The sequence below is a fragment of the Nematolebias whitei genome, chromosome 2 (genome assembly GCF_014905685.2).
Source record: "Nematolebias whitei isolate Nwh7 chromosome 2, NemWhi1, whole genome shotgun sequence".
Classification (NCBI taxonomy): Eukaryota; Metazoa; Chordata; class Actinopteri; order Cyprinodontiformes; family Rivulidae; genus Nematolebias; species Nematolebias whitei.
In genome coordinates, this window is record NC_056499.1 from 13,249,237 (window position 1) to 13,271,377 (window position 22,141).

General features: G+C 42.7%; 3 protein-coding genes across 3 annotated transcripts in view; 1 reads left to right on the forward strand and 2 right to left on the reverse strand.

Annotated features, from left to right (window-relative positions):
* Positions 1-1,130, reverse strand: part of LOC119429240 (WASP homolog-associated protein with actin, membranes and microtubules) — a 19,359-nt gene extending 18,229 nt beyond the window's left edge. Inside the window, exon 1 of the mRNA XM_037696913.1 lies at positions 477-1,130. Coding sequence (XP_037552841.1) covers positions 477-1,052 — 576 coding nt within the window. The 5' untranslated portion in view covers positions 1,053-1,130. The remainder of the gene's footprint in view (positions 1-476) is intronic.
* A 4,067-nt stretch (positions 1,131-5,197) lies between these two features.
* Positions 5,198-13,986, forward strand: LOC119429251 (fibronectin type III and SPRY domain-containing protein 2). Its single transcript, XM_037696923.1, has 13 exons — positions 5,198-5,266; positions 6,310-6,558; positions 7,186-7,281; positions 7,421-7,654; positions 7,791-7,813; positions 9,304-9,425; positions 9,709-9,873; positions 9,945-10,079; positions 10,181-10,334; positions 11,309-11,442; positions 11,950-12,082; positions 12,153-12,329; positions 13,584-13,986. Exons 2-13 carry the CDS (start codon positions 6,397-6,399, stop codon positions 13,831-13,833), a joined length of 1,785 nt encoding a protein of 594 aa, XP_037552851.1. The 5' UTR covers positions 5,198-5,266; positions 6,310-6,396; the 3' UTR covers positions 13,834-13,986.
* Positions 13,987-14,148: 162 nt separating this feature from the next.
* On the reverse strand, positions 14,149-21,926 carry LOC119429262 (KH homology domain-containing protein 4). Its single transcript, XM_037696930.1, has 14 exons — positions 21,799-21,926; positions 20,756-21,026; positions 20,536-20,655; positions 20,357-20,433; positions 18,328-18,380; positions 18,036-18,238; positions 17,575-17,783; positions 17,360-17,420; positions 17,027-17,084; positions 16,236-16,456; positions 15,920-16,024; positions 15,639-15,718; positions 15,441-15,559; positions 14,149-15,004 (listed from the first exon to the last, which is right to left on the reverse strand). The coding sequence occupies exons 1-14, from the start codon at positions 21,825-21,827 to the stop codon at positions 14,874-14,876; spliced, it is 1,737 nt and encodes a 578-aa protein (XP_037552858.1). The 5' UTR covers positions 21,828-21,926; the 3' UTR covers positions 14,149-14,873.
* Between the last annotated feature and the right edge of the window lie 215 nt (positions 21,927-22,141).

A 22,141-nucleotide genomic window follows, 5' to 3' on the forward strand; every position in this document is an offset into this window, starting at 1 on the left:
CTGTTTGTTTCAGCTTGTGTCCTGATAGTTTTAGCTTGTGTTCTGTTGGTTTTAGCTTGCTTCAGCTTGTGTTCCTGTTTGTTTCAGCTTGTTTCCTGTTTGCTTTAGCTTGTGTTCTGTTGGTTTTAGTTTGTTTCAGCTTGTTTCTTGTTTGCTTTAGCTTGTGTTCTGTTTGTTTTAGCTCGTATTCCTGTTTGTTTTCACTTGTGTCCTGTTTAGTTGGTTTATTTATGAATTATTTAAAGCATAAAGTAAATTTGTTGGGTTGTTGAAAGTCATTTTGAATGTTTAGGAATATTTTGCAGATTTTCTTGGAGCAAACGTTATGTCTTATTATAAACAGGAAGTAAACAACTGGATTACGAGTGGAATTGTGGGTAATGTTCTCATTCATAACGAACACAGATTATTCTAAGAATCAACTTTTGGTTTTGGACATAGCCTGCCACGTAGGAACCAGCTGACCCCAGCCTCACCTGTCTCAGGTGACCTTTGACCCTGGACATGTCCTCCTGCATGCTCTTCTTCTTGAACTCCTGGAGGTTTTCAAAGTACTCCTCCACGTCCCGCTCATCCTGGCAGAACAAAGTTTCCAGAACAATCTTCCTTCCGCACAGGTCGATGGCTGTGCTGAAATATTTCTCCAGTTTCCGACAAGGAGAGTCCAAATCACCCCCGTCCGGATCCTCCGGGCCCGGCCTCCGGTTCAGAAACAGCAAGTCCCAGATGTTACTTTCCTCAAACTGGGTCAGGTCCGGGAAGCAGCCCCCCAGAACATCCGCCACACAAGCAAACTGCTGGTGAATATTTTTCAGGTCGCTGACGGAGAAGAGTCCGGCCCAGCTCACTTGAGGGTCCCCGATGGTCACTTCGGCTCTCCGGTTCCGCCGCTGTAACGTCCGGTTGTGGCAGGTGACAGCGAACTTCGACTCGATGACGTTCCACTGGACAATGAAACCCAACTTGAACGCCTCGTGTTCCTCAAAAATGTCGCTTCTGACGGCCACCCAACCCTCCAGGCTGTCCATACGCTCGAACTCCACTCCGTCCATGTTTAAAAGCTCGGCTTTAACTTCGGCCTCGGCTCTGGGAAACTGCTAGCTCTGTTTACAACGCCCGCCATGTTGTGTGACGTCAACTTACTTCAATGACCACGTCAAAAATCGGGACTTCTAACTGACTGCGTTTGAGTGACACAAAACACTCAACACATTATAAAATAAATTACAGCTAAAAATAATTATATTGTATCTAATAAAATAAACTTCAACAGAGTAAATACACTGGAATTAGTCGCTACAATCAAAATAATTACACTACTTTAATTTAAAATAGACATTTGGGTTGAAGAAAACTTGGCTCATTTTACTTCATTAACGATATCAAAAATAAAGGAATGACGGCTAAACAGTGACATGTCTGGATTTTTAGATGATAATATAACGAAAATGAGTGATAAGCCAAACTAAAATCTAAAGCGTTGGGGTGGCTGGTTTGTGAATTTACGACGTTTCATAAATGCACCACAAGGCTGTGTTCAACTCTGACCTTTGAGTCTCGTGCTCGGGGATTTCCAGCCTCAAATTCGTTCAACCTTTATTTATACAGGTTATTGAGTCATCATCAGGACTAGTTTACAAGAGAGACCTGATGAGGTACACAACAATAAACATTCATATGAAAGCATATAAAATGAAAAGTATTTAAAAGAAGTGATATAAAGATAAAAATAAAAAAGAATGCTACATTATAAAACGGTGTAAAGCAGTAAGGAACATGTCTGCATTGATTTTTGCGTTGAACTTAACAATAGTTTAAAATCCCTTAGAGAGGTCAAGGTCGAGAACTTCAGAATAGTAAATGAAATATTTATTTCATGGTGTGAATGATAGTTTACCTGTTTATATACAGTATGTGTATTTGCACTCAAAGTACTTGTGCTTTTTTGCTGTTTTAGCTGGTAATAAAAACCTTCAGCTCATTTAAGAGGTGATGTTATAACATTGATGCTTTTAAAAATATTGTACATAATTTGAATTTAACATTACTATTAAAGATAGGAATGGTAATGTTCTAACCAGTGAGAAGAGTGTGACGGGAAGATGGAAGGAGTACTTTGAGGAGCTAATGAATGAAGAGAATGAAAAAGAAAGAAGAATAGAGTCATATAAACTGTGGACCAGGAAGCGGGAAAGATTAGTGAGGGTGAAGTCTGGAAAGCTCTGAAAAGAACGAAGCATGGGAAGATGGTAGGACCTGATGACATACCAGTGAAGGTTTGGAAATGTCTTAGAGATGGCAGTGAGGCTTTTGACTCAAATATTCACTGGCATATTTGAGGGTGAGAAAATGCCTGAGGAATGGAGAAGAAATGTGCTGGTGCCCATTTTTAGAAACAAGGGTGATGCACAGAGTTGTAGCAACTACAGGGGAATTAAGTTGATGCATCACACAGTGAAGATCTGGGAGAGTTGTGGAAGTTAGACTTAGACGAGAGGTGACAATCTGTGAGCAGCAGTATGGTTTCATGCCAAGAAACAGCACCAAAGATGCCATCTTTGCTTTGAGGATGCTGATGGAGAAGTACAGAGAGTAAAAAAAATACTCCATTGTGTCTTTGTGGATTTAGAAAAAGCACATGACAGGGTGCCAAGAGAGGAGGTGTGGTATTGCATGAGGAAATTTGGAAGGGCAGAGAAGTATGTTAGACTGATACAGGACATGTATGAGGACATCAGGACAGTGGTGAGATGTGCTGCAGGGGTGACAGATAGCTTCAAGGTGGAGGTGGGAGTGCATCAAGGATCGGCTCTGAGCCCCTTCTTGTTTGCTCTGGTGATGGACTGACTAACAAATGAGGTCAGGCAGAAATCCTCGCAGACTATGTTTTCAGATGACATTGTGATCTGTGGTGAGAACAGGGAAAAAGTAGAAGAAAACTTGGAAAGGTGGAGGTATGCACTTGAAAGAAGAATGAAAGTCAGCCGTAGTAAGACAGAGTACATGTGTGTGAATGAGAGCGAGGCCGGTGGAACAGTGAGACTACAAGGAGCAGAGGTCACAAAGGTGCAGGACTTCAAGTACTTGGGGTCCACTGACATGGCCTTCTCTGTAGCAGGACCAAGACTTTGGAACGAGTTACCTCTGCTTGTCAGACTGGCCCACTCCATCTCGGTTTTCAAATCCCGTTTAAAAACTCACTACTATTCAGTAGCTTTCAACACCAGAGGATCTGTGTTTTGAACCTGTATGCTCCACACTGGTTTGTCGTCATATTTATTATATGCATCGTTTTTATGTCTATATTTTTGATGTACTTCATTTTGTATATTGCTTTGTGTGTTCTCTGTTGTTCTGTCTGTACAGCACTTTGGTTGGCCTTGTAGCTGTTTTAAGTGCTCTATAAATAAAATGGTATGGTATGGTACTGTACAGGAAAATGGGGAGTGTGGTAAAGAAGTGAAAAAGAGAGTCCAGGCAGGATGGAGTGGATGGAGAAAAGTTTCAGGAGTGATTTGTGACAAAAAGGTGTCAGCAAAGGTCAAAGGAAAAGTTTACAAGACAGTGGTGAGACCAGCTATGTTGTATGGTCTGGAGACAGAGACATGGACAAAAAGACAGGAGAAAGAACTGGAAATAGCAGAAATTAAGATGATGAGGTTCTCCTTAGTGACAAGGATGGATAAGATTAGGAATGAGATCATCAGAGGTACAGCACAGGTTGAACAACTGGAAGATAAAGTTAGAGAGGCCAGACTGAGATGGTTTGGACATGTCCAGAGGAAGGACAGTGGGTACATTGGTAGAAGGATGTTAGAAATGCAGCTGCCAAGAAAACAAAGAAACAAAAGAGGAGATATATGTATGTAGTTAGAGAAGACATGAAGGAAGTTGGAGTGAGGACAGAGGATGCAGAGGACAGAGTGAGATGAAGGAGGATGACTCGCTGTGGCGACCCCTGAAGAGAGAAAAGCCAAAAGAAGAAGAAGGTAGCTGACAGCAGTGCACAACACTTTCTGAATTCAAATCTAAAAATTAAAGATGGCCACCAAAGCTAATTTCAAGTGCCTATAATTCAGCCATTTTTCAGCTGAAATTTGGTGTATTGGTAGCTGAGAACGATCCCTAATGGACTGTGATTGCAAATCATATATCCAAGATGACTGCCTGAGCTAAATATGAAATATACTATAAATCAGACATTTTTAGAGATATTAAGCTGAAATTTCCAATACATGGATACAAATAAATAAATCAAGATGGACACCAAAGTTAAATTATAACCACCATCACAGACATTTACTCCTCCAGATGCAGGAAAAGAGCCACCTGCATCATGAAGGACCCCACTCACCCAGCACACACACTTTTTGCCCCGCTCCCCTCAGGAAGGAGGTTGAGGAGCATTAAGTGTAGAACCACTAGACTGAGGAACAGCTTCTACCCTGAGGCTGTTAGACTCATGAATCTCTAACCAGGATGATCACTGTGAAAAATCACATCATGTTGCTGCTGATCTGTTTCATGTTGCTGTTGATCTGTTTCATGTTGCTGCTGATCTGTTTCATGTTGCTGTGTTCATGCATGCTCATCTGCTCACACATTCATGTTCGTGCTGCTGTTCGACGTAATGTTTTTGTGCTATTACTGCTTAGTGTATTTTTAGTTGATGTTTTTCTTAGTTCATATCTTAGATGTTATTACTGTTTTTCTTCTGCATTTTATTGTCGGATGTAACTGGGACCCTGTGTACATAATTTTGCTCGTGGTGCGAACGACAATAAAGAATCTCTGACTTTGATAATGGCTTTAACTCAGCAATTCTTATACATACAGAGCTGAAATTTGGTATGGTGGTAGCTGAGACCAAACCTCAGCGTAGTACCGGACCGGTACGCTGTCAAATCAAAATTTTAAGCAGCAGCGTGGCAGTCCCCATCCAGAAACTTTCTAGTTCTATCTTATGCTCTGCCAGTTTTGTTCACTCTAGCTCGTGTTCTATTTGGTTTAGCTATGAGCTTCAGCTCTTTTCAACCTTTAAGCCACATATAGTTTTTGATTAGTGGTTTTTTTTCTGTCCACTGAACTATTTTGTCTATCTCTTATCTTATATTTTCTTCAGTGTGGTTATCTGTGTGGATGTTTGATACCTGATCTGTGTGAGTCGGATCTAATTTTAGCTTCCAGCTGAAGCTTTGACTCGTTCAAAAAGCTTCAGACTCCAGCGCAGCCCTGTAATGGCTGCTTAGTGTGGACTAGTTTTCAGGTAATCTTCTTTTAGCTCTTTATTCATTCATTTTTATTCAGCAGACTGTTTGGAGCAGGCCAGGCGTTATTTACATAAAAACATTAGCTGTTGGTTTGAAACAACACTTTGATCTGTTTAAAGTTTTAAAAATAACTTTTTCTGTGAAACTACAGTGAACGCTGAGCTGACATGTACTGAAGCTAAAACTGACTAAAAGTTAATATAAGTAAAACGCTAGGTAAATGCTAAAAATAATAAAAACTTGAGTTAAAGCTAAAAATATAAAAATGCTATCTAGAACTAAGTATCAGTAAGTAGTAGCTAAAAGCTAAAAGTATCTGCTAGCTAGATGCCAAAGTTAGCTAAAAATATCAAAAGGCTTGCTAGATGACAAACGTTGCTAAAAGTGTGAAAATGTTACCTATATGCTAAAAATATTAAAATGCTAGTTAGGTGGTAAAAGTATCAAGCAGTAGCTAAAAGTTAAAAGTAACAAAATGCTAGCCAAATTCCAAAAGTATTAAAAAGTAGCTAAACGTTGCAAAATAAGCAAAAAGCAGCAACAGAAGCAAAGTTCAAAGAGAACAAAGTTTTTGAACTGAAGAGATCTCAGAGTATTTCTATGGGGAAAAATACAAATACAGTAAATACTTTTCTTAAGTATAAAGTAATATCATTTGAAGATGGCCGCTCATCCTGAGCCTGGTCCTGCTGGAGGTGTCTTCCCATTAAAAGGGAGTTTGTCCTTTCCACTGTTGCCTTTGTGCTGGTTCAGGATGGGAGACTGCGATGGCTACCTTAGATAACGAACGTTTAAATAAATGATCAGCTAAAATAGCACAAAGTCTGCAGAAGTAGTTAGACTGTAACAACCGTACGGTTAAATAAAGTCCAGGAAAAAAAACAGAGAACACAAACTTAGCATATTAGGAGCAGGAGCTGAATTATTGCACTAAACGTGTCTTTGTCCTCACAGAGTCTTTGTCCTAAAAAAGAATCTTTGTCCTCAGTGTCTGTCTTCACATAGTGTTTTTGCCATCACAGTGTCTTTGTCCTAACAGAACATGTCCTGTTGGACCTAAAGCTTGGACGTGATCTCAGAGGAAGACAAGCAGCAGGACTTCAGCAGAGAACCAGTCTCCGTGGACATGTCTAACCCAGCCACAGAGCGAGGAAGGACCTTCCAGAGGTTCTCCGTTGGCACCAACGAGTCTCTCCGCTTTGAACCCTGTGAGGACAGCTCTCCGTCTCCCACCGGGCCAGAGGATGGACACAATGAAGACGATGTGTTTAGGAGGGAAGGGAACGAGGTGGGGACGCTATAACGGTTGATTCATGGTGGAAACATTTTTCTTTTTACAGAAAATAATAAAAACTGAGTAAATACAAAACAACGCATTTATTTGTGACAAAAATAAACTTAAAAATAATATTTATTCACAGTTTTGCATTCAAACATGCATTTATTTTTTAATCCTCCTGCTGTCCTTGGGCCAATAAAGGCCTAAAACTGAGACCTCAGGACAGGAGCCATTTTGACCCAAGGGCAGCAGGAGGGTCAAGGCGATCCTCAGATGAAACGGTCCAGAACTCAGTGTTGAATTAATGTGGTGACGGTTTAGAGCAGGACCATTCAACTGACGGCCCGGGGGCCAAATCAGGCCCACGGGTGAGCTCAGTTCGGACCACCAATGGGTTCATTTTAAATAAAACTAGATTTTAAACCATAAAGCAAATTTACTTAATGACAATAACAGCTGGATGTCCGGCCCCTGAGCTCTTGGTTTTCATTGTGGGCCCTGAGCAGTTTAGTTGAATAGTCCTGGTTTAGAGGATGGACTTGATCACAAACAGCAGAAAACTCTGACAGTAAAAGTCGACTCAGGTTTCATTAGAAACAAAAAGTGTTGAAATATATACTGTATATTTTTTTCCAGACTGAGATGGTCTCGATCAGGAACCAGCTGCAGGGGAAGGTGGCTGAGATGGAAAACTTCGCCGGTCATCTGGAGGAGATCTTCCTCACCGTGGAAGTGAGTTTGGTGTCACAGTTGTGCTGTGGTGATAAGTTTTGTAGTCATTTGGCTTTCATTTGTAAACCTGTGCACGTTTTACACACGGTCCATGTAGAAATTTCTAACTGGACCACTGCTGTTCTGCGAATGTGTCCAGGAGAACTTCGGCCGTCAGGAGCAGAACTTGGAGCAACACTACAACGAGGTTCTGCAGACGTTGTCCCAGCGGTACGACGACAGGGCGAGCGAGCTGGAGGAGGAGAAGAAGCGGAAGCTGGAGTCTCTGTACGCTCAGCTGCTGCCCTGTGGTCAGGCTCTGGACCGCTCCAAGGATCTGATCGAGTCCGCTCAGGAGGTCCACCGCAGCCAGGACCACAGGCTGTTCCTGAAGGTGACCAAAGCTTTGGTTCTTCCAAACCTTCTCAGAACGGTCAGGTTAGATTCAAACAGAAGACCAGACTCCAGCAGGTGATCAAACATGGCTGATCCTGTATTTATCAGTTGATTTCTTTGCCTTCTGTTGACAGGCGGCCGTACCCATCATTAAAAGGTAATCAAGACGACGCTCGTTAACTTTGCATGGCTTGACTGAAAACTGACAGCGTGCTGATGTTTTATGGTTGAACAAAAGACGCTCTAAGAGTTTTTAAACATAAAACTGATTAGAAAAAGATGTTTTTCTTCCCATTAGAGACTTCTAAACCAAACTGAAAAGTTCAGAGATCCAAGATTTTAAACTGTTCTATTTGTATGAACTGAACTCAGCTGTAAATTACTCTCCCTCCCCTCCCTCCTGAAGGTCATCAGGATCTTTGATGGTCTGCTCTGCATCAGACGAGCGAGAGATCCAGTAAGTCACTGGGATGCGACTAGTTGGTGAACAAAATTAGAAATGGAATTTCAGAAACTCCATGTCCCTGAAGCTAGGATGGAGCGAGAAATGGATCATCAGGGCCACTTACTCAGTAATGAGTGTGTTGCTCCAGTTGGTCATAGTGAAGGAAGAATTGAGTCACAAAACAAAGCTCTGGATTTGTCTGTCTACGTTCCAACCCTCACCGGTGGACATGAAGTTGGATCAGGACCAAAAGAACCAGATCCTGGATCCAAGTGGTTGAAATGTGTCTGGGCTCAGCCTTAGAGATAGGAGGAGGAGCTCCATGATCCTGGGGGAGCTGCTGCTCCTCTGGAGTCAGTTCAGGTGGTTCATCTGATCAGGACGCCTCCCTTTGGAGGTTTTCTGGGGACGTCCCACCAGGAGACCCAGAACTCTCTGGAGGATGTATGTATCCTCTCTGGTCTGGGGTCTGGGAGCACCTTGTGATAGCACAGGACGGAGGTCTGGGTTTCTCTCCTGGACCCGTTACCTTGACGACCCTACGAGTAAGAGGTAGGAGGTGCAGATGAAGAGTTTGGAAATGTTTGGGAGGTTCTCATGTTCCCCATGTAGATCTTGTTCTTGTGTCGCAGGAATTTTAAATGTTCAAAAAAAATTGCATTTTATTTTTTTAAATTGAGAGTCGTCACATCTGGATCTCGTCTTGAACCCCTCTCAGTTGAAGCCAGTATCTCTCCTGAAGTCTTTAGTTTCCTGACGCCCCGTTTCCTCGCTTGAGGTACAAAATCTTGTCACTTGGACTTTAAACATTTGTGGTAAAAAATAAATAAAAAATCTTGTCTCAGGTTTAGTTTCCAGTTTCAGTGAGAAGTAACAATTCTGAGTTCTCACAGCTTTGTCTCTCCAACTGTTAGCCAACAGTCACAGTCCAGATGATCCAGATCAAAACCTGAAAACTCCTCTAGTGCGTCTGCAGTTTTCGAAGACTCCAAAGAATTCTGCATTTTTAAATTTTGAATTGTGAAAACTCCTCAGATGAGAAGCAAAACATCTTCAGCATGAAAGAAGTCCAGACATCTTTTTAAAACACGTTTTGTGTTGATGGAGTCCCGGATGACTGAGGGTCCGCACCAACTAACCCTGATGGTGTGAAGCGATCGGGTTAAACACCGGGTCACTTCTTTCTGTTTGTGTTGCTTTAGAATCGAGGCGTTTTCCAGGGAGGAGGTGGACCTCAGGCTGGCGACGAGTCTTGAATTTAACACGCCGCTCGCTGATCTGTCTGAAGTCAAAACCATGATGGACTCCATCAACGTTGTTCCAGGTCCGATTCAAACGACTCTCCACTCACACAACTAAATGGAAACCTGCCCACAACAGTTTCATTTTATAAACAGCTGAAACTGTTTACATTTACCCAAACGCATTAAAATGTTGAGAAATCTTTGACCAGAGGCCACGAGGAGCAACTTCTTGGAGGCGATGGCAGAAATTCGCTCACAGGAGTAGATGTTTGGTGTCACCAAGTGGTTGAACAAAGAAACAAATACTTTTCTTCTGTTCCTGTTAATAACTTAATAAAGTGTTTTCCCTTCGCCTGCAAACAGCTCCGTCTGCTCCGGTGATCAACCCGCAGACGCCCAACTCGGCCTCCCAGACGTCCCTGCGGGTGTGCTGGAGCCTGTTCTCCGACGACGCCGTGGAGTTCTACGAGCTCTACTACAGACCGGTTCTGGAGGACACACCAGCAGACGGCACCAGTACACCTCCTGGTACCAGCTGTAGATCATTCCTTTGTCCTGACCAAGTACTTCTTTGTTCTACCTGTGATCTTTCGTCTTAGTAAGCAGGGTGAAAGTGAAGGAGACGCACTGCACCGTGACGGACCTGCTGCCCAACGCCCAGTATGAACTCTGGGTGACGGCCACCAACACAACTGGTATCAGCCCGGCCAGCGAGAAGGCCCTCTACGTGACAGGTGACCAGATCTTTGAAACGTCTGCAGAAACTCAGCTGGATCTCCCTCTCCCCCCAGACACTGATGGTTGATGTTCTAACGTCTGAACCGTGTCTCCTCAGTCCCGTCGCCTCCTGTGATCAGGCAGAGGGAGAGCAGCAGCTGTCCAGAAGCTGCTCTGATCTGCTGGGAGTCTGGGAACACCAACCCCGTGGACTCCTACACCGTGGAGCTCACAGAGACCGGTTCTGACGGCACAGAGGGCAGCGCCACCGAGTAAGAACAGACTTATTGATGTTTATAAGTAAATAATAATTAGTTTGGTCGTCCTGGAGCTCAGCTCCAGTCTGAAAAAATATTTCTTCTTTTTCTGCAAATATTTAACTCATTTGAGAGAATTCCCAGAGTGCATTTCACCGAGACAGGATGTTTAAATTTGGATTTAAAGACAAATATTTGTGTACACACAACGCCACCTATTTGCATCTTTGATTACTTTCGTAAACAAGCTGGTGGAGCCGTCAGGTCCCGTGGCGCTGCTGAATCAAGACTCTGTCCCAAAAACTATTCTTAGCTTCAGCGCCTGCAGCAGTTTACCTCAACTGAACGTTTGTCACATGACGCCCGTTTTCACTTTCCATCTCCTCAAAAACTGTTCAAAGATCTCGTTAAGACCCAAACGTAACAGTTTGGTTTGTAAAGCTGCCGAGATATTTCACAGTAAATGATGCAGAAATAAAACGTGATGTATAAAACAGACATTTGATAAAGGTTACACACTCAGTGTACCTCGTATTGACCTGGAATAATCACAGGTTACCTACAGGGAAAATACTTAACAGAGTATGTACCAGATACATGCAGGGTACTTAGTTTGTACTGGGGACTCACAGGGTACATAAGTATTTAAAAATAAAAGTGCTATATTCATCGTACGTTTCTATACAATGACTGTCTCCATTTGATTCGTCACGTGAGATGCACCCAGGTAGACCAGGGAGAAGTGAGGGATTAGGTGTCTTGTTCAAGGACACGTGAGCATTGTGGGGAATTGAACCTGACTTTCTGGTCCCAGGTCAGCTACCCTACCACAGTGGCTTGTGGTACTTCATACCACATACCACCATCTGGTAGTTATATTGTGTACCCATGAGGATCAGGCTGTATTATGAAATGACTACCTGTAGGGTATGTACTTAATATTTACCTGGCATGTCTTGTGTATTAGTACCACTGAAGTCTCTTTACAGGTCCATCGTAGCCGTGCCCACCTGTCAGTGTCTGATCCAGCTGCAGGCAGGACGACGGTACCTGGTCTCTGTGAGGGCGGTCAACATCGGGGGGTCCAGTGACAGAAGTGATGTCATAACCGTCTCCACAACAGGTAAAAACAGAACCACCTTGTCGATACCTTTAAATGGTGGTTCTGAGCAGCTGCAGACGATCTGCTAGAATTTTGTTTTTATTGATAGTGTGTAAAAACTAAAGCGGGAGTCCCACTGTAGCTATTAGCAGGGGAAAGTACTAAACATGCCGAAAAGGTTTTACCTACAAGGCCTAAAGTTTAAACATTTAACTCTTTAAAAGTCCCCAGAAACTTTATTTTAAATAGTTAAATACTTTTTTTTTTTCAAATCTGTTACTTTTTAAATGACTATTATTTATTTTACATTTTAGCTATTTTATGTATTTACAACCCTCCTGCTTCCTTTGGGTCAGAATGACCCGAGTCCTCGGTCTCAACACCACGGCCTTGTGGGTCGCCTTGACCTAAGGGCAGCAGGAGGGTTACCTTTGACCACAACTACAGTTCAGCTTCTGTTCTGCTTGTTTTAATATTCAGCCCGTCTCATTTTAGCAGAAAAGGTATTTTTTGTGCCGTCCTCCACAGGGACGTTCTTCCAGCTCCTGGAGGACACGGCCCACCCATGCCTGTCCATCTCTGAAGACGGTTTCACTTTGTTTTACGGGGACGAGGAGCTGCCCATGAGTGCGATGGCTTTAGATGACAACACCTTCACCAGGTGTGGTTCGGCGTCCGTCTGTTTCGGCGGATCATAAACTGTTAACGCACCTGTACCTGTGTGTGAACAGGAGCGTCGCCGTCCTCGGGAATCTGATTCCAGTGCGAGGCAGACATTACTGGGAAGTGGAGGTGGACGACGAGACGGAGTTTCGGGTCGGAGTCGCATACGAGGACACCGAGAGGAACTCTTACCTGGGGACTAACAGAACCTCCTGGTGCATGAGACACCTTCGTAGTCCGTCCAGGTAACAGCCTGTAACCCAATCTGGAGCCAGTGAACTTTAGCAAACAAAATTAGCCAAACCTCTGTCATTTCTATATTGAGCTACAATTTAGCACAGTAGTAACAGAGAGTCATACCCAACACATGCACTGAGGGCTGGGCCTTTCATTAAACTTGATGTTGTTGACAAAATAGTCCCCACTAGCTTTGGTTTTCGGCAGCTATTTGTTCCAATTTGCTGTGAATGACAAGGAAAACAAAGGGCTTTTAGATTAAAAAAATAAATAAAAATCCTGTAACCAGAACCAACCAGGCCTATCAACAGTTCTTTGATCCCTACAGCAGAGCCTAAAACCTGGTGGATATGCTGCATTCTGACTGGATGCCTGACTGAAGCGGCCCATCAAACACATCAGATCCAGCAGCTGAACCAGGCGACTGATGTAAACAAAACACACCGCCAAAACCCAAATGTGACTAAAGTCATTGAATCAGCTGATGAGCAGCTGAGTGAAACAACAGCTGATTTCTGATGGTCTCCATTGAACGTTTATGTCAACGTCACCATTAGCTTGCAGCGAGCAGACACCTCTCCACACCTCCACCCAGGGCATCACGCGGCAGACTTAAAAGGAGCGCACCCAACGATGATAATTAAAGGCCTTGTGTTCTTTGAAGGAATGTTCCTCAGCCGCTGCCTTTCGCCCCAGTTCCAGACTAAGATGCTGAGAAATGACAGAGTTGTAGCAGTTTTGTGTGCGACATCTTGCACGATGACCTGTTAGCACTCAAAGCATGTGTTGGGAATGATTCTCAGCTACTACCATGTCGAATTCGAGCTCAGCATCTGTAAAATTAACAGAGCAACGGCCATCTTTGTGTCGGCTAACATCACTTATCCTGGAATGAATTATCTGCAGAACTAGGAAGGACTTTCTGAAAGTTTGAGTGATATTTAGGTCTGACGCACGTCGTCTCTGTGCGAACTGAAGATCTGTTCCTGTGTTTCTATAGCAACCACTTTAGAAACCCAAGCAGGACCGATGATTCCTCACATTAAAACCATTCAGAGCAACAGATCAAACCCAGAATGCGATTCCCACCGCGGGCTTCTTGTTTATCCTGCCTACAAAAAATATTTTCTTTCATCTGCAGACATTTAAATTCTTGTGGGCTCATTTGTCTGCTGTACCAGTGGAAGCCAAAATAACTCAAGGGAAAAGGTTTCCGCTTTAAATTTCTTTCCAAAAATCATGACAATATCCTGTTTTCTAAGGCACAAATATGAGTTCCTGCACAACGGCTGGAGCCCGGACTTAAGGATCACCGTGCACCCGCTGCGGATCGGACTGGCACTGGACTACGAGCGGGGGACTCTGTCGTTCTTCAACGCTGACCTGGAGCAGCACCTGCACACCTTCCACTGTCGCTTCCAAACGTACGTGCAGCCCTGCTTCAGCCTGGACAACCGCGGAGCCCTGACCGTGCACACCGGGGTCGCGGCTCCCAGACACGCGTTCGTGTGACGGCAGGAAGTTCCGACAGCGGTTCCGTTTACCAACACAAAGCAAAGTTTGTGTTCGTTTGATAAAATCTTTGAGAACTCGTGTTTTCAGGAAAACCTACGTCTGTCAGTAAAGACAAAACGAGACGTTTTGAAGTGTTTTTATTCCATGGGAACAGGCATACTCCATTTTGCAAGAAAATAAATGGTTTCAGTGAATTTTATGCTTTTAAATCATTTCGCTGCAGCAAAAACAGCTGATGAAGCTCAAAAAGAAAAGGTTTTAATTAACAAAACGTAAAATAATTAAAAGCAGAAGAGAGTTTATTCTATGGTTGTATTCACGTCTTAAAGGGAAAAGTCCACCCTCTGTACTCCCCGACTTTAAAGTAGTTGATAAATATGGACTGTTCTGAAGTGATGAGGTTTAATTTTACCTTTTTTTAAGGACATAATTTAAATTTGGATGAAAGGTGGAAGAAAAACTAACCAATAGAACAAAGATGGGGAAATTAAAACATAAATAAAAAATAACTAAGACTGGCTGATTACAGACAGATGAACAAACATTTCTACATCTACACGAAGAGGCGGGAGTTTAAATCCGCTCACCTTCAACTCACTAAACCAACAGGTTCCACGTGTCAGTTCGATGTGGTCAAGAGGTTCTGACTGATTCAAACTAAAGTACATAAGAGCGAACAGAACCTCGTTTTGTTGAAGCATGTCTGTCACTGGACTGCGACTGGTTGGTGAACAGAATCTGCGAGGAAGACTCCAGAATGTCTCAAAGCGTTTGTGTCTGTTTCCGTGCGTGAGCAGCAGAGACTCTCTGGCTAACATCCAGAATTCGGTGAGACCACAACAGAAAATTTGTTGCCGTTTTGAGACACCTGAACGTCTCCAACAGCCGCAGCGCAGTGAGAGGTGACTTTAAGTTGCTGTATTTTGTGCACAGTGTTTAAAGGGTAGACTTTTCCTTTTCTGGACAGTTTGGGCCTGATGTTGACACATCGGACTTTAAGTGACTGAGTATTTCGGGACAATGGGGGCCAGCTGAGGTCATGAGTTTTCTGTCTTACTGCTGTGAGTCCTCTCATCCTCCTCGTCTGAGGAGTCTCCGTCGTAGGGCACGAGCCCCGAAGTGTCCAGGTTCACCTTGATCCTTTTCACGCACACGTCTTCTTCAACATCTGTAAGAGCACAACAAAAACAGAGAGAGAGAAAAACAGGAAAGTGGGAGACATAAGAAAAGAGAGGTGTGGGGGAGGGGGAGGTCAAAGAGAAACCCATGAGGAGCCCCACATAAGCGGTGGTTTTTCAGTTGATTTGATCCCGGGCCGGGGGGGCGGGGGGAGGGAAGAGATCAAATGAAACGGCAGCAGAGCACACATCCATTACCGGCCCGTCCGGGGACATGTTGAGAGAGAAAACAGGGGAAAGACAAAAAAACATATACAAGAAGAGCGTGTTAGTGAGTTCAGTCACAGGTGAGATCCATACACGTCCTCCACTCCTCCCCCGGTGCTCCGTGGGAGGAGGTGCTACTTCATGCATTAGACAGCTCCACAGAAGAAACGTCCCGAGTACTCGGGCTCTCAGAATGTTTGAGAATGAAGAAACGCATACCCAATGACACGGCGGCGTTCTGCAGGCCCGGCGGATCCTCTGTCGCAGCATCCATCGGCCTCTTGCGCGTCACAGGAGCCGGAGCCACAAAGGGAGGCGGAGGTGGAGGCATCAGAACTCTGAAAGAAACAAAAACTTTAAAATAATGCACAATAAAATTAAAATAAAGATGACAAAAGATCAAATGTATGGTCCAACCTCTCTGCTTTCTCTTCAACACTGGAGGAAGGGAGCGTGGACTCCGGGTGAACAGGACCCTCTGGAGAGCAGCTGCCAAGCTACGAGAAAACAAAACTGGACTTTAAACGTTTTCCAAAGTGCAACCGACAAACAAATGTTTATCTTTAGGCAATAATTTCATGAAAAATAGCTGGAATGAAGCAGCGACACCTGAAGCTTCTCAGCAGATCTGATCACAACATTGTGACTGTAACTCAAACAGGAATGACTTCATTAAACCGTTAAAAGCCACAGCTGACCTGCTCGTCCGCTGCCCCCGTCTGAACATGACGTTTGGGACTTCCTGTGTCAGCTGCGGGGCTCAAAGACCCTTCAGGCTCCACCGTCTCACTGCTGCCTGGGTCCTTAAAAAAAAAAAAAAACTGATGAGGAAACCACAATTGTCCAACAGCTCGGAGAGACTTCTTGTTCTTACAACTACAAACTCATCCAGTAACTCAGTGACTCGTGAAATCCTTTTAATCTTCCTGTGGTTTATTTCACGATGACATGTTTTCTTACATGAATCTTTACTGAAAACTTGTAGCTCTGGAGGTACTGATCTGAAGCAAATACCTGGACAAGGTATGGATGTGGTTTCCTGGGACACACCGGATACTGGACCATGGTCTGAGAAGATGGTGGGTTGGTGGATACGTTACTCGGGGAACCATCAGGATTACTCCAATAACCAGTGGCTCCAGGATATGCAGCGTAGCCGCCAACATACCCGTTGGCTGGGTAGTTATACCAGGACGCCTGGTTAGCGTAGCTGCTGTTGGATGGATATCCGTGAGCTGGGTACACAGAGATGACAGAGAAGAGCATAAATCACACAGATCATGAAGACAATTTTGACTGCTTCAGCTTAACATTGAGCAACAAAAATGATCATGAAAGGATTTATTAATCAAAAACAATACAGAAATCCAACACTGAAACTATTACATGTATTTGGGGTTATTTGCTCGTTTGTTTTACAGAAGATGAAGTCATGTCTCTTAGTTCTGAGCTTTTCTTTCAATTCCAACTGGCTGAAGCAGAACCAAGAGGTGTGGAGCAGAACTCAGCCGGGTTGATGTGGAGCTTCAACACATTGAATAAGTGACAGACTTTTCCAGCCGCTTTAACTGCATTTAATCATTTTGTCTCTTCCCCCGATGTCTGATTTTTACTCCAATGTGCACCCTTTCAACTGACCATCCAGAAACCACGACTAAAATGGTTCTACGCTACTGAATCATAGCAGATCCCCTGATCTAAAAAAAAAAAAAAAGCTTTTTTAAAAGCTCTAAAATTAGGCTAAAACCACTTGGTGACTTCATGTCCTACAGAAGCCCTGCTACAGCAGGTAACAGATTACTCACGTTGTGTCGAGCCTGTGGCAGTGTACATCGACACCATCTGGGCGTGTTCAGCTCTCACCTGGAAAATAATAAAGAAAAACAAAACTAATTCATGAACACAGCAAATCTAACAAAGACTACATGCATCAGGATACTACATCAACTGGTTTCACTAATGGGTTTGTGGGTAGGTGCAGAGCACTGTAGATCTATAACTGGAGATCAGGTGGTTCACACTACCACATTCAATGTAGGAGGTGGGTATCAGTGAAAACTACGCACTTCAGTAGTTTCACCTTCTTACACCTCCCAACAGATCGACTCATGACGTCATAAACAAGAAGCCATACTTACAGTTTCCAGCAGGCTCTCTGTAAGTTTCTTTGCAGACTCCAGACCAGCTGTGTTTGGGTGACTACAACACAAAAAAGCTACTGTTGTAATCTGATGAAGCACTCGAGAAGTGACTCGCATTGAAACAAACGAGGCGCTAATGAGACTGTTAGAAATTATTTGTTTAAAGTACTCCTTATACCAAACATCATGAGGTTCGTGATGACAGGACATACCTGATGTAGATGTAAAGAGGCTCAAAAGACTCGCGTTTGGATGCTTGTTCTATGTAACCAGATCCTTTCCCCCTGAGGAAGATCCGAGCCCCCGTCTCAGTCTGGATGTGAGTCAGGTACGTCCCTGATGGACCTTCAACCTTTTCCTTTACGTTGAATGAAGGCAATGCTTGGTCCAAACCCACAAAGATCTTTGTGTGCACAAAACTCTATATATATATATAAAAAATATATATTTGTTTTTAATCAATATGTTCATTTAAAAGGTAACAAAACGGTTAGATGGATTTGAATGTTAGCAAATGCAGTCATCCATGGAGTTTCCTGCAGACCATGGATGTTCTCGCTGCTCATTTATTTTGGAGGTGGGTATCAGTGAAAGCAACATAACCTTCATCTGCCTCACTTTCTTAACCTCCGTTGCAAAGATCTGAATCAACACTCGGGTGAAGATGACCTACCCCTGTGTGAGGAGCTGCTGGTCGGTGTCCTAGACCCGGCAGAGAGTTCGTGTTGGGCATTCGTGGCACAGGAGAGGTGATAACTGGCCGAGGAGGCTGAGGGTAAAGGGTGAGCGGGGGGATCACTGGAACCTGCTGTCCTGATTCTGCCGAGGCTCTCAACACATCTTCAGAAATGATCTCCTTTATCCTCAACACAGCCTCTGCCGTTGCAGAAAAACAAAAGTTTAGGAATTACGATTTTAAATGAAAACGAGCCAGCTTTGTCTTCTTTAAAACAGCATCTTCTTACTGTTGACATGCTCCTGAGTTTTTCCCTGAACGTGCAGATACAACGGTCTCTGCCTGAAAGGGAGGAAGTCAGAAACATTAAATCCTTTTCTTTGCATTTATTAAACACACACACAAATAAAATTAATGTAAATCTCAGATCACATAAACTCTTCATTTTTTTCCAAGTATAAATCAGGTTTTACACAAAAGTATTACTTTTTACTAAAGGCAAAAGGCAGTGTAGTAAAAATATATTCAACAGAAATGTGAGTGGTGTGTTTATAATTTAAAATAAAGCAGTACACACAAAGCTGATGTGCATCTACTACTTTATGAGTCGTTGACACGTTCCAGGTGCCTTATTTGTACCGTTTCAGTAACTGAGTGTTTGCGTTTATCATTTGGATATAAATTCTTGATTTTTTTATTTTTCAAAACAAACCAGATTGTTGGTAAACTAACATGCTGTTCAACTGTGTTGTATTTATCTCAAACTTACTTTACTGTCTGATAAAACAAAGAGTGCAAACCACATATACATGGAGAGAACAAGACCACCCTGAAAGGTCCCAAACTGGGAAACAAACCTGCAACCTTCTTGCTGAGAGGCAACAGATCTACAAGCTGCATGCATTGCAAACATTTTTAACCAAAACATTAAAACAAAAGTTACACAATAACGCACACAAACAGCAGGAAGGACGAGTTAACCTGTGAACTTGATGTGAACAAGTTAAAAACTTGTTATGTCAACAAAATCAGTGGCTGCAATACGATCAGTGGAGCGGTATCAAAAAGAACCAGAATGTGCAACAGCTTTGCTCCTCTGAAAACAGAGCCGTTAACTCCCAGTACCGGTAATTAGTCCTCTGTACTAACAAATATGACCAATTTGAAAAAAAAAAATGAAAAAAAAAAAATTATTAATACTCTGTTTGTCCAGAGACAAATGTAGCATCAAAAAGAAAATTAAACTAGTCAAAATGCAGACACCACCACCTCATCAGTTAAACAGATTAACACATGTGGTTAAAATGTGTTTTTACGTGGTCCCAGTTCAGATGTACATATTTTAATATTTCAGTGTCTTTTCTATATCACAGTTGTTTCTCATAACAGCTGGGTGCAGGCTGTCTTTTGCTGTAGATTAATCTAGCTAAAGCTACCTGCTGTGTATAACACACTGCAGGCAGAAGTGACCCATATCTGATTCCCTTATGAATGTCTGAACAGGACAAATCTGATTTATTTCAAATTCGACCTAGGTCTTCACCTGTGGTTCGGAATCAAGATCCATATCTGATGTTTTTCAGGGTGACCTCAGTCTGAACACTCATGTCTCATTTCATCAGTGAGGTGTGGATTGATCCAAATACTGATAACAACTTTGTGCAGATTAATGCTCAGAACTCCACGTGGCTTCATCTGCAGAAGTCCAGTTGCTTTGTCTTTTTCTCATGATGTCCTGATGACTGAGAATCTACATCTGATGCAAGCGTTGGACTGTATCAATGCCAACATTATGAACAGGATTCATAACTGAGTTTGTTCCTACTTACAGTTGCTCCTGTTCCAGAAGTAATTCTGCACCGCAGTAAGCGATTGAATTATTGGACAAAACAATCATGTCAGATAATTTAAGTGGTTCTGATTGCACAACTTCAGAACTGATCCACATATGCTAACATAGGTAGCATCAATATATCCTCCTATAAACAACACGCTGGGTGTGACATCACGTCTTATTCTGCAGGTCACTTCAGAACTGTGGACTGTTCACACTGGAGTCTAATGGAGGTCACATTTACATTATAATCTGAATGACCACACAGAAACACCCAATTAAAGCAAAAAAAAAAAAAAATCTGTGCTGAGCATTAAGATCTGCCGTTGAAAGTAGCGTGTTTAGCCACACATTATGGGTTGATAAAAAACCTAAAGTGTAACTACACAGCTTTTACCCTGCTGTGTTAGCAAAAAAGATATTTGTTGTACTTTTTCTTAAAAAGTTTAGGAAAACATCAAATGAAAGTTACATACATACATACCCTCCTATTATTCCCTTTTCAACGTCTGTCATGTAATGACCTTTAGTCGAGACCACAGCTCCACTGAACAATCTGATCTGAGAAGAAAAAACAACAACAATATAATGGATTTTTAAGGGGATGTTGCAACTTTTCACACCAACTTCCCCCAAGGCTTTGTGTAAATGTTTTCTATTTACCTCCTCTTGCGTTTTGCCTTTGGTAAGAAGGTCTCTGCTATTTAACGGCACATCATTTATGTCGACTTCTGTCACCACCATTTCCTCTACAGCAGCTGGTACAGGGACACTTGTGGGCATCTAAAAGATGAGGGGAAAAATTAGAGAATAAAGTCAGTTCCTTGGTATTACATGAAACAGACAAAGGCTACACTTGTATCTAAATATTTAAAAGCAGCACCTTTGCAGGCAATGGCGGAGGGGTCAAAAGCTTTCCTTTTGCCATTAACATGGCATTTATTTTAGCAGCCATGGCTGCTGCCAGCTCGACTCCTCCCTGCGCCGGCTTTTCTCCTGTTTCCGGTGACTGCGAGACGGTGCTGGTCGGTCCAGAAGAGCCACAGACTCCTGGTATGGAAACAGGGAGAGCTGCATTTCCAACACTCCTCTGCTGCTGCACATCTACACTCTCTTTAGACTGGGCTGGCTTATCCCAACGACTCGTTAGGCAGCTGGAAAAAAGAAAACAGTTTTAAATTTCCTCATTGTGAACACTTTTAACTAAGTGAACTTGTGGGGAGAAAAAGTACCTCTCCTTTATACTATTGTGTAATATTATATTATAATACACAGTTACCAGAATACTGCAAATGAGAACTTTTTGATTTAGGGACCTTGTAATGTTGGGTTTTATAATAACAATACGGAGTCAAAATTATAAAAAACCATCTGCCACAAAATGGGGAAAAATTAAAGATGGAATCTGACTGTGTTTGGATTGCATTGGTAACACGTATGCACTTCAGAATTAACAACAATACAGTTTTACAACAGCTACATTCAATAAACATATATTAAAGATAGCTTAATATCTGCAACCTTGGAGCAAAAGTTGTTTAAAGCGAGCAAACGTTCAGTACACCAAAAACAAGCTAAGTTAACTTAGCATCTGCTAATAACGTCTGAAACTATTATTCTGTACTAGCATTTTTTTAATACAGCCACTTCAGATTTAAATAGTATTCTTAACAAATCTAAAACGCCAAAATAACATGAAATAACTTAAATCCATGTTTAGGCCTAACCATATTAAAAAACATAACTCACTAACAGGCACTTAACTATCGCGCTACTAGCTCTACAGCGAAGCTAACGCGTTAGCACGCCGCCTTTAGCATGCTAACGCGTTAGCAAGCCGCCTTTAGCATGCTAACGCGTTAGCATACCATTTTTAGCATGGTAACGCGTCGCTCGATACTAATTTTGAGAAAAATGAAAACGTACCGCGTTTGTCCCGTCATTCCTGAAGACATAGCACTCTTCCACCAAGTAAAAAAAGACAAATTTCAGAGTGTAAGAACGACGGCAGCCATCCGTTAGGATGGTTTCCTATGATGTTGTCGCAGCGTCTGAACGAGGCGGAAGCTGAGCGGTTTTCAAGTTATGTAACAAGTTCGTCTGGAAACGAAGCGTAGTTGAAGCATCAGGTCAACGAGATTAACTCAATGTTTTTTATGTTTCTCAGATTTATATGATGGAAACATGAAGTACACCTTATATATTTTTATTGTTCTTTCTCAGGTTAAATTTATACATTGTTGCCAGCTCCTCAGTAAGGAACGTCGCT

Excerpts from the sequence above, each read along its gene's own strand:
- LOC119429251 (XM_037696923.1), top strand. The coding sequence starts at position 6,397 with ATGTCTAACCCAGCCACAGAGCGAGGAAGGACCTTCCAGAGGTTCTCC. Across the intron at positions 7,282-7,420 it reads AGATCTTCCTCACCGTGGAA|GAGAACTTCGGCCGTCAGGA; the intron begins GTGAGTTTGGTG and ends GAATGTGTCCAG. Across the intron at positions 11,443-11,949 it reads CATAACCGTCTCCACAACAG|GGACGTTCTTCCAGCTCCTG; the intron begins GTAAAAACAGAA and ends CGTCCTCCACAG.
- LOC119429262 (XM_037696930.1), bottom strand. The coding sequence starts at position 21,827 with ATGTCTTCAGGAATGACGGGACAAACGCG. Across the intron at positions 20,656-20,755 it reads CTCCGCCATTGCCTGCAAAG|ATGCCCACAAGTGTCCCTGT; the intron begins GTGCTGCTTTTA and ends CTCATCTTTTAG. Across the intron at positions 16,457-17,026 it reads TGCCACAGGCTCGACACAAC|CTCACGGATATCCATCCAAC; the intron begins GTGAGTAATCTG and ends CTGTGTACCCAG.